This window comes from Cryptomeria japonica, chromosome 11 (genome assembly GCF_030272615.1).
Source record: "Cryptomeria japonica chromosome 11, Sugi_1.0, whole genome shotgun sequence".
Classification (NCBI taxonomy): Eukaryota; Viridiplantae; Streptophyta; class Pinopsida; order Cupressales; family Cupressaceae; genus Cryptomeria; species Cryptomeria japonica.
The window spans coordinates 179,382,063-179,398,125 of record NC_081415.1 but is presented as its reverse complement, the minus strand read 5'-3'; the positions used below and the strand labels follow the sequence as shown (position 1 = coordinate 179,398,125).

General features: G+C 33.2%; 1 protein-coding gene across 1 annotated transcript; it reads right to left on the bottom strand.

The window, feature by feature from the left end:
- Positions 1–672: 672 nt before the first annotated feature.
- Positions 673–15,493, bottom strand: LOC131860111 (disease resistance RPP13-like protein 4). The gene is made up of 3 exons (XM_059214478.1): positions 15,314–15,493; positions 2,248–2,351; positions 673–2,197 (listed from the first exon to the last, which is right to left on the bottom strand). The coding sequence occupies exons 1-3, from the start codon at positions 15,491–15,493 to the stop codon at positions 673–675; spliced, it is 1,809 nt and encodes a 602-aa protein (XP_059070461.1).
- Positions 15,494–16,063: the final 570 nt, after the last annotated feature.

The window sequence follows — 16,063 nt, the reverse complement described above, 5'->3', positions numbered from 1 at the left end:
GGTACCTCAGATTTGACAAATGACATATCCAACCTGGCACTACAAAATAATATAGCTTGAGGTATTCTAGATCTCACATTGTACTCATTCTCTGTGGAAACTGAGGAAGATCTGATTCTGATTCTGATTCACACCGCATTCCAACAATTGCATTGTTGACTTCCAGCCGACGCATGTTGAGCAAGGGTGAAAGGACCCCTTCTTCCATCCTCTTCAACTGTGATTCATGCTCAACTGTAAATGCTATTTCCTCAATTTCCCTCATCTTGCCAACATCATCTAACCTTAATGCACCATCTTCTTCCATGGACAGAGACAAGAACTCATCTACTCTCAGTGTTCGCAAAGGCTCCAACTTTGATATTCCCTTTGGCATTCGCACAAACGGGCCTTCCAAATGCTGAAGACAGTTTAATTCACTTATCCATTTGGGTGCTTGACTCTTCTTCAATCTACAATCAGAGACATCAAGAAAAAGAGAGACTCTTAAGGCATGTCAGGCACTTTGGTAACTTCCTAATCTTGGTCCTCCTTAAATTCAACACTTTGAGAAGTTTCATCTCTTCAACACAAGCAGGCAATGTGGAGATATTTGTGTAGCTCAGATCCATAACCCGCAAAACTCTCATACCACTAAACAACATTGCCGGAATGTTTCCTTCAATTTTGTAGTTATGAGAGTGATAGTGTGCGGACAAGTGTGGGAGAAACAGGACGCCTCTCTGAGATGGCATGCTTATCAATATCTTTCTTCGCCAAAAATAGGCGACACCAGCGACTACCATCTGTATTCACAGATTGCAATTTGTTGAAGGCTTCTTCAACACTGAAAGCACACTTATTTTCTCTGGATACAAGTATGACCAAATCAAGCAATAAATTGTGGATTTTACAATATTTCTTCAGATATGTGTCTTCCCATACTTCAACCAGACAGAGATTGGCAAGCCGATTCATACAATCCCAGGGGTCCTCTCCTGCCGGAATGAATCCTTCTCCCTTCCATAGATATATGAGATACTCACACTCTATTATCTCATCCTCAGGAAAGAAGGAAAGATAAGCAAAACAAGCCTTTAGATGTGCAGGCAGGGAGTAGTAACTCAATTTGAGAATATCCATGAGGTCGTCTTTGGAAGTCCCTACGTTTTTCACCTTACTGAACTTGGATTGCCAGTCCCTTGGCTGTGTAGTGCTGCTCAGAGATGCTGCTGTAGTTTTGATTGCAAGTGGCAAATTTCCACATTCCTTCACAATGTTATGCGTGACCTTTTCCAGGTGCTGTTGTGCCCTGTTTCCCTTAGATCCAGGAAACGCATAAGCACAAAACAAACTCCAACTCTCTTCATCTGTCAAACATTCCATCTGATAAACAGGAGCATTGAGATTTTCGCAGACCTCTCTGCTTCTTGTGGTAAACAGAATTTTGGATTCCCCAATATCTCTAGTTGGTATGCCAAGTTTGGTTAGCAAGTCACCCTCTCTAGTAGCCCTCCAGACATCATCTAACACAATAAGATATCTTTTCCCTAGCAAAATCCCATGAATCGACTGTGCTGCTGGCCCTTCACTCACTCCACCCACGCTAATTTTCTTACTCAACTCTTCATCTAATTGAAAAGCTAAATCACGCTGCAACTGGGAAAGAGAATAGAATTGAGAAACAGAAATCCATGCAGATATCTCATACCTTCCCTTTATGGCGTCGTAGAGATTCTGAAGAAGATAGGTCTTTCCTATGCCCCCCATTCCAGCCACTGCAATAATTGGAATATGGGGGTTTACCAACAAATTCACCATGCTTTCCATCTTGGACTCTATCCCCACTGGTTTCGAATCGCTAGGCAGGAGACTTGATCTCATAAACCGTTGTCCTTGGGATCTAATTGATGATTCTTCTGCTTCTTCTTCTTTGTGAGCCACAGCAGCACGAACTATATTCAGTTGGTTTCCATCTTGAACAACAGAGCTCAACCGGGCTTTGAGCTTTTGAATTCTTCTACCCATTTTTAGGCGAGGAAGCAAAGCAGAAAACTGAGTATTAGTGGCATACAAAGAATCCACAGCGCATTCTTGAAGTATGTCCTCTGCCTCCCAGGCAATGTCCCGAACTCTGAGAAGCCAGTTTTTCAGAGACTCCTTTTGTCCAGTGCTCTCTTCATTGGCTTCATTTAAAGCACAATTGATTTCTTTAAACCTGTTGGGCAACCATTGAAATTATTCTCGGAAGTTGACGACTATGCTTACCTCATTATCCACTTGTTGGATGGCCATCTCACAAACTTTTCCAACAGCAGCCTTTGCAAGGACGAATTCCATCTTCGAGTCTTTTTTGGTTGAAATTGAGAATTCTAATCAAGTGCAGGCAAAACAGAGAGGAAATGGAATAGAGTAGAATAGAATGCGTGTATACAACTCAATCTTGAAAATCTTGGCTGAAGTGTATGTGTATATATATAACATATATATACATATAGATATATACAAGATCAACTTCGAAGCCGTTGTATTGAACGTGTGAAAACAATTTTTTTAAAGAATTAAATTTAGATAGATACAAAGCAGAAGAGGAGAAAACAATTGCAGTCAACTCTAAAGATAATTCTGAAGGGACATGACTGTAGAGAAGGTAAGGTGCAAGCGCATTTGAAAGGGAATGCAGAATATGATAACATTACAATATTCGCGGCACCAAAGGTATAGGTGGAGAATCCGGTGAGTAGGTAATCCTACCAAGAAAGGAATATAAGAAGAAATTATATAAATTTAAATTAAAGTAGGTAATCCATTTTTTAATTGAAATATCAAATTTTTGAATGTTAAAATAGATTTGTTAAAAAATAAAATGAAAGTTTGAAAGAAATTGTATATTTTCAATTGAAGAATGATTTATTTAAATTAAATTGTATAAGCAAAGTTTACAAAATTCGAATTGTCTTGACAATCAATATATTCCTGAATTTGTAATAATAGAAAGTAAGTTTATATTGGACATACATACACATGTATATGTGTATAGATGTGCGAATGTATGTATTAATTAGATTTAAATCCAAACTATATATTTAATGAACTTGTAGGAAGAGACAATATGGGTGTTTATATCACATATAGAAACATAAGTTTTTTGAGTCTGTACATGTGTCCAAATATTCAATATAAACATAACATGTGAATATGTATTTAATACAAAATATATTTACTTTATTATAGCTCTCTTCATTCAATCATTATATTGAATATATATTTACTTAGCTCTCCAATCGGGACATTCAAGTCCATAATTTTTAACTATATATCTAAGTTTTTTTTGCGATTCTTGCAATGTTGAAATAGTATTAAGGAGCACTTCAATCCTATTTGTGTGCTTTATAAAAAATTTAACCCTAGTTATATTTTATTTAATTTTTACAAATACCACATCCTGACTAATTATTCAGACATACAAACACCTAGACAAGTTCTATATTTATTAGACATCTTCATTTAAATATAATTCATCATATTTGGAGTTTCTAATTATAGGCTAACTTATTAGCACAAGTGAATTTAAGTATTTCTAACTTCAATTTAATTTTAGTTAAACATATGGTCTCTATAGATTCATTATAGCTAAGTTATATATGGGCCACAACTTTTCCAATTGGATGCATTTACTAAATGTATGTTTTAAATCACTTTGGATCCAATTACCAAAATAATAATGTTTTTGAAAAGCTCGATGTTTCAACAATGCATACTTTTATAAATATATATTTTTTAATATAAAACTACCATTTTTTAGATCTATAAGTGAATTTTCTAAAATATATATCTATTAATATTTTAATTATTTTTTTATTTTTTATATTTAATATTTTATTTTTATTACAAGTAGGTCATCAACACTAAAATATAAGGCTGAATAAATTGTCAAGGAAAAATAATAAAATTTATTTAAAATTTTTGAAAAAAATATGATGTAGTAGAGAAAAGAATTTATATCAATGGTATATTTCTTTTATATTTTGAATAAATAATTCAAGAAAAAGGTGGTGCCAAATTGAAAGAGTTATATTTCAGTACACAACTTTTTAAATTTATATTTATATTTTATTTTTTAAATATATTCATGCACTAAAGTTTCAAGTTATTAATACACACAAAAAAAAGTATAGAAAAAAAATAAAATTTATTATATAAAGTGTGGGGCCTTATGTAACTTCAATTTCAACATTTTATCAACAACTAAATTTTAGTTTTTACTTTATAAAATATTATATATTCAAATAATTTTATAATTTTTTTTATATTAAATATCAGGAGATCAAAATACAAAATATATCAAGAGTATATCAACATCATCAAGTCATATGACCCATATACACTTTCTAAACTACTTTAGTAAGTTCCCATTACATCATATACAAAAAGATACAGTTAGAATATATGCTCATGTATCAACTAACCAACTTCAAAAATATCTTCAAATGTCTGAATACCTTTCACTATCCATGTTTTAACAGATTATCCGTGTATCAAAGCAAATGACTTGTCCTTGTACTTCAAGTTCCACCAAATTGATCTATTTCCCCATAATTTTTTATTTTCATTATTGAGATCCCTGTGCTCAATAAGATGTCTCACACTGTCCCATGCCTTCTAAATTGATTTAAAAATAACAGATCATGAGGGATAGACTAAAAAATTTCTGAAAATTAAATCACATATTGGGAGTCCTTTTCATGAGAGTCCTTGTTTAGGAACAAATTTAGATATATTATGCCTAATCAAAACCTTCTGGGGTTCATCCCCTTGAAACACATGAAATATCCATTTAGCAGCAAGTGCAATCCCCTATAGTCTCAAATATTTTAATCCAAGACCACCCTTTGTCTTGCTCATAGTACAACATTTCCATCTATCCACATGTCTTTTCTTGCCTCCTTTACCATCAGACCACGAAAAAGTCCCTAATTAACTTCTGGATGAAGGAAAATTAATAGGTACTAAACAACCAAGCGGAGGTGTAATAAATGTTATAAGGGGGTAATTTTTTTTGACAAACTTGAAACCTTCTAGCTAGAGAGAGAGTGCGCCTATTCCAATTACTCAATTTCTTATCAATCTTATCCTTAACCCACTCTCACATTTCCTTGAGATTAGGACTAAGGGAAAAGGGAATGCCCAAATAACTAACTTGGTGATAAGGTCCTCCCCACAAAAGTGGGAATTTGCTAAACTAGGTAGGCGAGTAAATGTCCCAACCTAAGATAATTGATTTAGGTAAAGAAACCCTGCTTCCAGAAGCCAATAAAAAGATGTCCAACTTAACCATTAAGGTATCAATGTTGCTTTCCTTCAAGCCCATCATAATAGCATCATCATCAACAAATTGTATGTTCAACAATTCTTCTCCATTGGGCAGCTTGATACCCTTCACTTTGGAAGAAAGGGAATAATCTCTCAGTAAATAAAATAATGCATCAGTAGTAATGACATATAAAGTTGGGGCTAAAGGATAGCCCTGTCTAATAGATTTGGAAAGAGAAAAATTTTCAGACTTGCTTTCATTAACTTCAACACAAGTCATGGCATCATTCATGAGGTTCTTAACCATTTTACAAAATAGCATAGGGAAACCTCAACTTTTCAACATCATGAGAATACATATCCATTCTATTCTATCATATGCCTTCTCAAAGTCAATCAACATCATAGACACATTTTTCTTAGACTGTCGATCCTAATGCATCAGCTCCTAGCAAGTGAGCAGGTTTTTTAGAATGTACATTCTTTTACAAATCATGTTTGAGCATTGTTTACCACCTTAGGTAGGATACCTTCCATCCTTATGGCTAAAACTTTAGCCAGAATTTTGTAAGAAATGTTAAGTAAGGTGATAGGTCTCCAATTCTTGATGAGGGATCTATCTCCATCCTTGGGTATGAGCTTAATCACTCTGCTATTAATGTCTTAACCCAACATCCCTTTATCAAAAGATTCTCTATAGACTAAAAGAAGGTCATCTCCTATCCAGTTACTATTAATCTTATAGAATTCACTAGGCAACCCTTTTGGGCCGAGAGCCTTGTCATTCTTAAGAGCCTTAATGGCATTTTGAATTTCTTCCAGAGATAGTTCTTTATCTAAGCTAGTAGCATCTTCCTTACTAATCTTTGTAGGGATAATAGAAATAACCTTCTCCCTGGTAGCCTCCTTATCACATCCACCATCTTCTAAGGTGAACTATTGATAATAATTGCTAAATGCCTTTATTATGGTTTCCTCGATCTGTAATTTTTATCCCATCTTCACATATACGGTCAATTGTTTCTCTAGCCTTCTTGTTTCTAAGAATATAAAAGAATAATTTAGATACTTTATCACTGCTCAAGCCAACTAATTCTAGCTTTAGTTTTAGCTCCCTGAATCTTCACATTTAGAATCTTCCTTAATTCATCCTTGGCTACCTTAAGATTAATAGCCACTTCCTCATTACTGAGTTGCATTTGGAGGGTATCTTCAGCGTCAATAAGCCTATTATGCTCTTAGCCTCCAATATTCTATCATCCTTGGTTTTTTTTTACCTAGTATAGTCTGAAATAGCATTCTCCAACTTTTTACTTTCTAATTTCATCTATCCATAACACCATTTAGCCTAGGTTTCTAGTAGTTAAATTGCCGAATAATAAAAGAAGCATAGATAAAATCCTCATCATCCAACAACCTAGTATTAAAAGGAACGAAATCCCTCACACCATGAGTCAAGGGAGGGGAGATTCTTAGAAAGAAGAAGGCATGAATGAGATTTTCATCAAACAAAGTATAGGGGATGACCTTCAAACAACAACCAACTTTCCATCCTTCTTCACACATCCAATCTTTATTGATGTAAAATCCATCTACTCTATTGTATATCCTCTTTCTCCCTTGTTTAAAGTTACACTAGGTGTGCTGAGTTCCTTTATATTCAGCTCTATTACTAGCCACATAATCCAACAATCTGAGTTTGTTCACCATACTATACCAAACAAATTTGTGATTCAGTTTGCACTCAAATCCTAACCCACCTACTTTATCTTGGGGATGTTCCACAATGTTAAGTTTGACATCCATGATATGTCCACCAATGATCCATATAACACCCTCCAACTGAGTTAGCCACTTCCAGAGCTCTACTCACTCTCTATGACCATTAGGGGCATAAATAGAAGTGACCCCAAACTCTTGCTCCTTATAGTTCAAGATAATCATATATAAATTTTTTACAAAGTAAAAAACATAAAATACACCAAAAAATTTGCATTTTATTAGTTTACATCATTTTAAAATTCAAAACCTATATATGTGTTCTTTTTATTGATTCAATTTAAAAAGTTTAATCAATGTTGGTCATTTCCTTTAGATAAAATTGTGACACAACTTTGTACTTTTTTACTGAATTTTGTTGGAGTAATTTTAGGACAATTATCTAATTATTTATTAATTAGCTTCTTTAATTGCATTTTCACTTAAGCTTAACTTAGGTTCTTTATTTTATATCTAGTGTTATTCTTTTTTAGGAGCTTAATTTAGCTCCTACTTTGCATTGCTTTAGTTCTTCAAATTTTAGGATTAGGGCATTTGTTTCTTTGTATAAAATAATTCATTCATTTATTGTAATTGTACCTCTGATATTGTATCGTACAATAATACAAAATTCTCTGGTTGTTATAGAACATACAATATTTTCTTGGTCTCTTTTGTGTGATTAATGTTTTGCTTGCAGATGATTCTTGGCTCCTATGGTTGATAATATACTTTACATGGTATCATAACACAATCTTAGATTCTACATGGTATTAGAGTTTTTTTTGTCATTTTCCTATCCACATGCATTAGGGATCCAACTTGGGGTAATTTTCTATTCACATTGAGATGAAACAAAGGTTACCATCATGTCGAGAACATTGAAAAACCTTAAGATCGAATATTGTTTCATCAAAATTAGAGCATTTGAAATTTTAAGTCAAATTGTGAAGGCACGTAAATCAAATCAAAATTAGGGGGTAACTGAAAAATGTGAGCACTTTTCCACAAAATAGAGGTCCCCATCACACTCAAAAGGCCCAAAAACCTATAAAATGCATGCCATTTTGTTAGCACCACAGATTTCCATACAAATCCATATCCCCTATGTTAGTGCTAGAATCAGCGAAAAAAATCACAGAGATTTGATTCTTTTGGTTTTTTTTTTCTTGAAATTTTAATTAAAAATCAAAAGGGTACGTGTTTTTCAAAGGGTTATGAAAAAGGGCTTGGAATTAAAAAGTCAAAAGAGGTAGGACAAAAGGCATGTACTTGCTACATGTACAGGCCTTACATAGTGCTAACGTCATCCTCTTTTGGCGGACCATTAAAATTGGCGCTCAACTAAATTTAGTAGCATTTCTCTATTTTTAACTTAATACCCTTAAATACCTACCTTCAGTTTTTTGCCCATAACTTCATCATACAAAGTCGAAATTGGGCAAACAAGATATCTTTGGAAAGATAGTTATAGTACCAATCTTATTTTGAAGGTAGCTTGATTAGATTCTATAAAAAGTTCCATTTTTGGACTTCCATAATTCATTAGAAAGCTATCAAATTCCCCCATCCATATCGTAGGTCTATTTTTCTACATTGTGCTCTAGGTACAATTTATTGAGATTTTTGTGTTTTCACTATATGCTCAATTACTTGGATATTTTGGCATTTTGGATGGATCTATTTGTTGGAGAGGGTTGTATTTGATTTTCTTTGCATGTGATGAGATTATTGTGGTCTGATAATTTCATTTGAGGAGGTATCATGGGTTTTTCTTTTCATCCTTCTGTTGTCCAACTGGCAAAGGGAAATTATGAGTCTTGGTGACATGGCATCCTAACACATTTGAGGTGGCTAGATATGCTATCTTATTTGTATGGACTCATACCTGAACCAACAAATTTAGGAGGTAAATTAGCTTGGGGTAACCTCACAAACCATGGTGTAAGTGTGATCTATTATAGTGTTGCTTATGACACTATGTGTGATATATCAGACATTGAGTGTCCTCACGCACATTGGAATTGCCTTTAGGAGATCTTTGGAGACCCTCACATCTCTCTATATGTAAAGTATTCTATGGTAGATTTTTTTCTTCCCCTTGCACATGCAGATTTCTCACCTTATGAAGATGATACTATAGAGGAGCTTGAGTATATGAAAGGTTTTTCAACTTCTGATATTATTGATTCAGTGTGGTAGGATATTATTCTTCCATAAACAACTATTTGGGATTCGTATCTTACAAAAATATCATTCTTGTTTATTGAGTTTCATATTTCAAATTTGGAGGATTATTTTGAGGACATACATCTCCTCTTTGCTAATAGCCACATCAATATTGTTAGTTCATCTTCGTCACCCATGAAGCTTGTTCCTCATTAGTTTCTATAGAGTCCTGATTCATCACCTCCTATTTTGATTGGGCATGTACCTAATTGGTTTTTGGAATCATCATTTTTTATGGATATAAAATAATTTGAGTAGTTTCTAGAGGCACATATAGTTTGGATTTGGATTCCTACATGTTCTAATTTATTTGAGCGACTTCTCCTATTTCCAGTGGATTGGTTTCTTCAAAGTGGAGAAATGTTGTTTGTAGGAAGTGGATCATGTTTTGCCTCCAGGTGTTCGTTATTGGCATATGAGCTACTTCTGTATTGGGGGATTCTTATCTTCATTCTATCTCTTATGGGGGGATATTGATCGTACTTATGTGTCAGATTCCCTCTTGGAGTCCTTCATCTTAGTCACATGTAGTACCTTTTTTTCATCACATATCTCATTTGTGGAGAGGGGTTTTTTCCCATTTTTTTTTTCTCCCTTTCTCTATTTAGAGAGACTTAATTGGTGTGAGTTGGATTTCTTTGCATTGGTTTGTACATGAGTACCTAATCAAGCCCGTGTTGTTGGGACTCATTTATGCATGAATTTTGCATTCATTTTATTATATCTTTAGCTTATCCTTTAGTTAATCTTAAGGGGGGGTGTTGGAGTAATTTTAGGACAATTATCTAATTATTTATTAATTAGGTCTTTCAGTTTATTTCTCAGTTAAGATAAACTTTGGTTCCTTTTTAGTTTGAGTTTACTTTGAAGCACTTCTAGTTAGCCTTTTTGGCTTGTAGTTGAGCTTTATTTCGCTCCTTTTTGCATTTGTTTAGTTCTTCTAACTTTAGGATTATGAAATCTATTTATTTATATAAAGCAATTCATTCATTCATTGAAATTGTACCTCCAATATTGTATTTCCAATTATTTTGTGTAATAATATAGAATTTTGTGGTTGTTATAGAGTATACAATCTTTGCTTGATCTCTTTTGTGTGGTAGGTGTTTTACTTGTAGATGATTTTTGGCTTGTATGGTTGATCATCAACTTATACATTGTATCTAAGAACAATCTTAGCTTCTATAAATTTAACCCTTGATATAGTTTATTTAGTTTTTACACATCTTGACTAATTACTCTAGCATCCTCACACCTATATAAGTTCTATAATTCTGAGACATCTTCTTTAAAATCAATTCATCATATTTGGAGTTTTGAATTACTATTGAAACTTTTTGTATTTGTAAATATGAAGATCCTATTATTTTAGGATTGAATCATTTATAAACATTATATATGCATATATTGTGGGAGCATTCATGATGTAAAAGAGTTATGTCCTCATGTCTTGAGCACATTATGTCATCAAATTATTGCTTAAGTGTGTATCTCATGCCTTAATAGATGCTACATATAAATCTAGAGTTGTTCCTTCTCCTTAAAATAAAATTGTGTATCCTTCACCTCCTTCGATTCATTTTGTAGTCATTAATTGAGGCTTCCATCATTCCTACTCAGTAGGATCAACATAATATATCAAATTCAATTTTGTGGGATGAGAATTTGATCAATATATATATAATTATTTTATGTCTTAAATTGTAGGTTTGGAGGACACATTTGATGGGTTATCTCTCCTCTTTGATGATGGTCATTGCACTATTGTTTTCAAATCATCATTATTTTTAGATTTTTTCAACATCAACCACCACTTAATCCTAGTTTTTCAACTTCATGTTATTGATTTGAAATGTACATAAATTGATTGTGACACCATCATATTCCATGGACATGGAAACACATGACCAATTTTTGGAGACATCATCATACATATTCATTCTTCTTCCTATAAATGCTTCTCTATAATGGAAAGAACGAAATTTTTTTTATAGGTACTATATCATATTTTATCTTTAAGTGTCTACCATTTATGTAGGAAATTACACATTATGGAGATCTTCAAAGACTCCCTTTTCCTCTCTTATGGGGAAGCCATTTATTTTATACTTGTAATGGACATAGTCCTTGGGGGTTTATGATGAATCCTCCACTTATCATGTTTTGCATCACTTGTAAACAATTTTTTTATTGCATTTCCTCTATTGGAGAAGGGTCTTTTCTCATGTGAGTTTTCTTCTCTACTTTGTTTGTAATGGATTTTTCATGCATCTTTTCATTATATCGACATTCTATCAATTTTCCGCTTCTACCTAATTTACACTTAAGTGGGTATTGGTACATATGAATAAGTTGCTTTACCTAAATTGTTCACCTAGTAGGTCCAATCCACATGTTAAGTTTACTTAGATCTTAAAGGAATCCCTTTAGAAGTCTTAGTTGTCATGAGATATTATCTTATCTATCATAACCTTAGTTTTTACCCTATATTTTAAAAATATTTCTTTTAAATTGATTTAGAAATGATTGGGAATGAATGTCTTATTTACTTGCAAATAATAAAGTATAGATTACTTTATTAGAGGGAAATATTGGTAGGTATATATAATGTTTGAATGGGAGTGGGTGTTGAGACAAAACTGTGAGGCAAATTAATGGGCTTTGACCCTCTTCAAATTTTTTTTGAAGCAAGTGTGAGATAGGTTGGGCATTTTAAAGAGGATAGAGGGTCAATAACTAGTTTGGATTAAAGAATGGGGATGGGAGGATCCACAAAGTTTCCAAGAATCACTCTAAGTCACAACAAAGAGGTCAAAATTTAAAGGTTGTCCAAGAAAGATGACACCCTATGTGGCAGAAAGAAATTTGAGTAGGATCTCAAATAATTTCATAACCTGAGAGTTGAGAAAGGTAATGCCAAGTCATTGCCAAGAAGTATGAATAACTATACCTATCAAAAGTAGGAGTATTGGTAGATTCATTTTAGTTTTTTAGGAGTTGAAAAGTTTGGTGAATCGATTGAATTATTGAGAAACTTAGCATTCTTCATGAAGTGGGCTATAGGTTGGCCTACCTTACCAAAAGCCGAAGTGCGGTGTGAATAATATGAAAGTGTATTTTATCCCCTTTTGCATAAGGTTCAATTTGCAAACTATAGGAAATTAGAAGTGATCAATAATAGTTTAGTATAGTGCATTGGAGAAAGTATCCTTTTGTAGAAAAAAAAAGATACAATGAAACATATAATTAATAATATAACTTTTGTTAGATGTTTTTATATTTGACATTCTAGATTAAATACTTCTTTTAGATTAAATGCTAAAAATGAATGTAAAGGAACAATTGCATAAATGATATATAGCTTCACAAAATACAGATGAAATAAATTAAAGAGAATTGAGATTAAAAGAAAAGGTAACATCGATTTATTTGATATTTAAAAAAAAAACAAAAACAAAAAAAACTCATCTAAACATAAATGTTTGATATATATAAAAAATTGAAAATATATTTAATTTAATAGAAAAAATCCTTTAAATATTGCTATCAAATTTGATCCCCACTAACGATTGTGTGTAGCAGATTTATGTCATCTAACATGAAATTTGAGAATATGGGATACCATTTTAATACATTCAAAACAAACTTGCAATAGACATATTTGGGTAAACATATAAATTTAAACAACTAGCTATGTAAAAGTCTTCTTTTCAACATATGTGAAATGACAGCTAACAACTTACCGTCGCCATCAATGACAGCATGACAGAATGAGAATAGTCAATGACAGCGCGACAATAGGTAATGGAGAATATAAAATAGAGTTGACAATTATATCGAGTTCTATTGGCCACATGGGTTATGATTCTCTATCTAAATTAAAGATACTACTACTATAAATTAGGCTCTCTCTCTCTCTCTATATATATATATATGTATGTATGTATAAAACTAATATATAATTTTTTTATTTTATATAGTACAAATAAAAATATATATAAAATAAAAAAATATATTATATTATATATAAATTTTTTGGTTATATTATATCTATAGTATTATATATAATATTTGATATAATATAAATTGTATCATTATTGTAGATCAAAGGCATTTATTATGTATCAAGGTGAGTCATGTTTTGAAATTAATGGTTTAGAATGGAGAAGAAAGATGCAAGATGATACAATTAATTTCAGCTATGTCTTCGCATACACGACCTCCCTACTTATTAAAATCCCTTTCTTATAGTTATCACAAATATTGCTCCCAATTCAAGCAAAACTAGGCCCAAATTTTTAGGATCATGAGATAATAGTGTTGGAAACCAATAACATTGAGGGGGAAGGCGGGGGGGTGAATCAGTGTTATACCAGAATGATTAATTTTAGCCTTATTAAAACATGTATACACCAACCGATATACTGATACAAAGAAAATTGAAAGAAGTAAAGCAACCAATAAGCCAATCACATAAATGAGAACCATAACACACAGATTTATATGTGGGAAACCTCAAAGAGGAAAAACCACAGTGGGATTTGTGACCCACAATATCAATCCACTAGCCATATGAAGAGATATTATAAATTATGATGGGCTTGCACTTGCAAGAAGGCTTATAGCCTAGAGCACACTACTCAATCACAAAAGGAGACTCATTGACTACATAAAATTCCAGACTACAATCTAGAGAAGTGTGAACTGCTAAGATAGCATCTTCTATGCCAGAATACAGTTCCGATCTGAAACTATAAACCCTTTACCGGAATAACCTTTACATGAATTTCCTCACATACATGACCCCTCTGATATATTTCGCATCATATTACATTCACATATCCATAATCTTCTATCTCATATCTCTTATATATCTTTCAAAATGATCTATCAACCTCAAACTCCACCAAATTCTCAACCTTCATAGGAGAAGAAGGATAGAGAAAAAGAACAAAGATTTCAATAAAGTCAGTGCAACCAACCACTAGAAAGGGAGGAGCAAAAGCCTCCTTAAAGAAGCTTCTAGGTTCACCCACCAAACCGAAGTCCACCTCAATAGGAGACCCCTCCACTTCAATAGGATCAACCAACATGGAAGAATAATGGAAGAAAATTGGTCCTTAGGCAACCCCACATAAAGGTTGTCCACCTCAAAAGGAGAAAACTCCACCCTAATAGAAGTATCACAAAGGAGGATTAGAGAAAAAGTATCATGATCCCATAAAAGATATTTGAGACCAGGAAACCATAGAGCTCCATCAAATCACACAAGGACAAATATCACCTTAAAACCAAGGATAGCCCTTTTAAACGAAAACAAGAGGCAGCAACCAAAATGGCTCCATAAGGCATGGAGGTCAACCGCTCAAGCATGAAAGAAACAAAAAAATTTGCATCATGAGAAACAAAATAGGGTATGAGTAGAAGAGAATTGCATGAACACATACCCCACAAAGAAAAAACCCACCAAAAGAGTTGAGTAGAGAAACAATGGTGGCACCAATGAAGAAACCCAAAAGAGAGGGCACCCCCTAAAGAAAAAAGGTCCCCAACAACAACCTAGAAAAGGGAAATAGAGCCCCAAAACCACAAAAATGCGATATCAAACAACCACAGGTAGCCTTCAACAAAAGATGTTTCAACTTCAAAGTGGTTAGACAAGCCTCAAAATAACAAAACAAAATCTAGAGAGAGAAAAACACCAAACTTCATCTGGAGAGAAAAACCCACAAAACCCAAAAATAGAGGAGCAACAAATATTGCAACTAAAGCGCACAACCACAACACTTCTAACATCCAAAAAATAGACACCATCCTCCTTTGAAGAGATAGAGAAAACACCACCTCTTTGACCACCCAGAATATCTACCTCGTCTTCCTTCAAACCATCAACAATCACCAAAAACCAAGAAACAAGAGGCACAACAAAGGCAATAGGAAAGGTAGAAGTCAACAGAGTGTTTGAAGATAGAAAAGACACACCACCTTAGGTCAAACCCTTCACAACCAAGCTAGGAATCTGAGTAGCACTAACCACCCAAATGAAAAGATACGAAAGTCCATTAAAAATAAAATTGCAGACTCCACCTCTCTTCACATCTCCATCTATCTCATCGCCAATGCTATCCGCATCGGAATCTGCTTCACATGTTGCCTCTGCAACAACTGTACCTCCAAAAACCCTACTGCTCTTTTCCCACTCGTCGATCTTCATCCCACTCTATGTAGTGGCTTGAATAAAATAAATTAAATTGTTTCTAAGCTCTTATGCCAATTGATGTGCCATTTAAGTGTTCTCAAATTATTCCTTTCTTTCATCATGATCATTCTTTATTCCTTCATCCATGTGTTTAAGTGCACAATCAATTTCTTGAGAAACAATGACATACAAAAAAAAAAATATTGGATCAATTGGCTCGTAATGTCTAGTAAAAGGGCATGAGAAAGTTGGAATTTCAATTTGATGACTTGATCTTGATGATTATTTATGTGATTTGTGAGGTTGACCTTAGTCAATCCTACCTATAATAAAAATCATAGAAAGATGATATCTTACCTCTAAATAAGAAATAAATGAATGCGAATTAATATATAGTAGACAAGAATAATTAGAATAAAAGTACACAAACATTAGATCATTAATAAAATAAGACATAATAAAATAAAATATTGCATAAAAATAATCTTTAATATCTAAATGATAATGTAGGAGTGAGAATTTCATGATTTCAAATTGAAGGAGATGGTGGTGAAGTAGATGCAGAGGATGATGGAGATCTTTTAG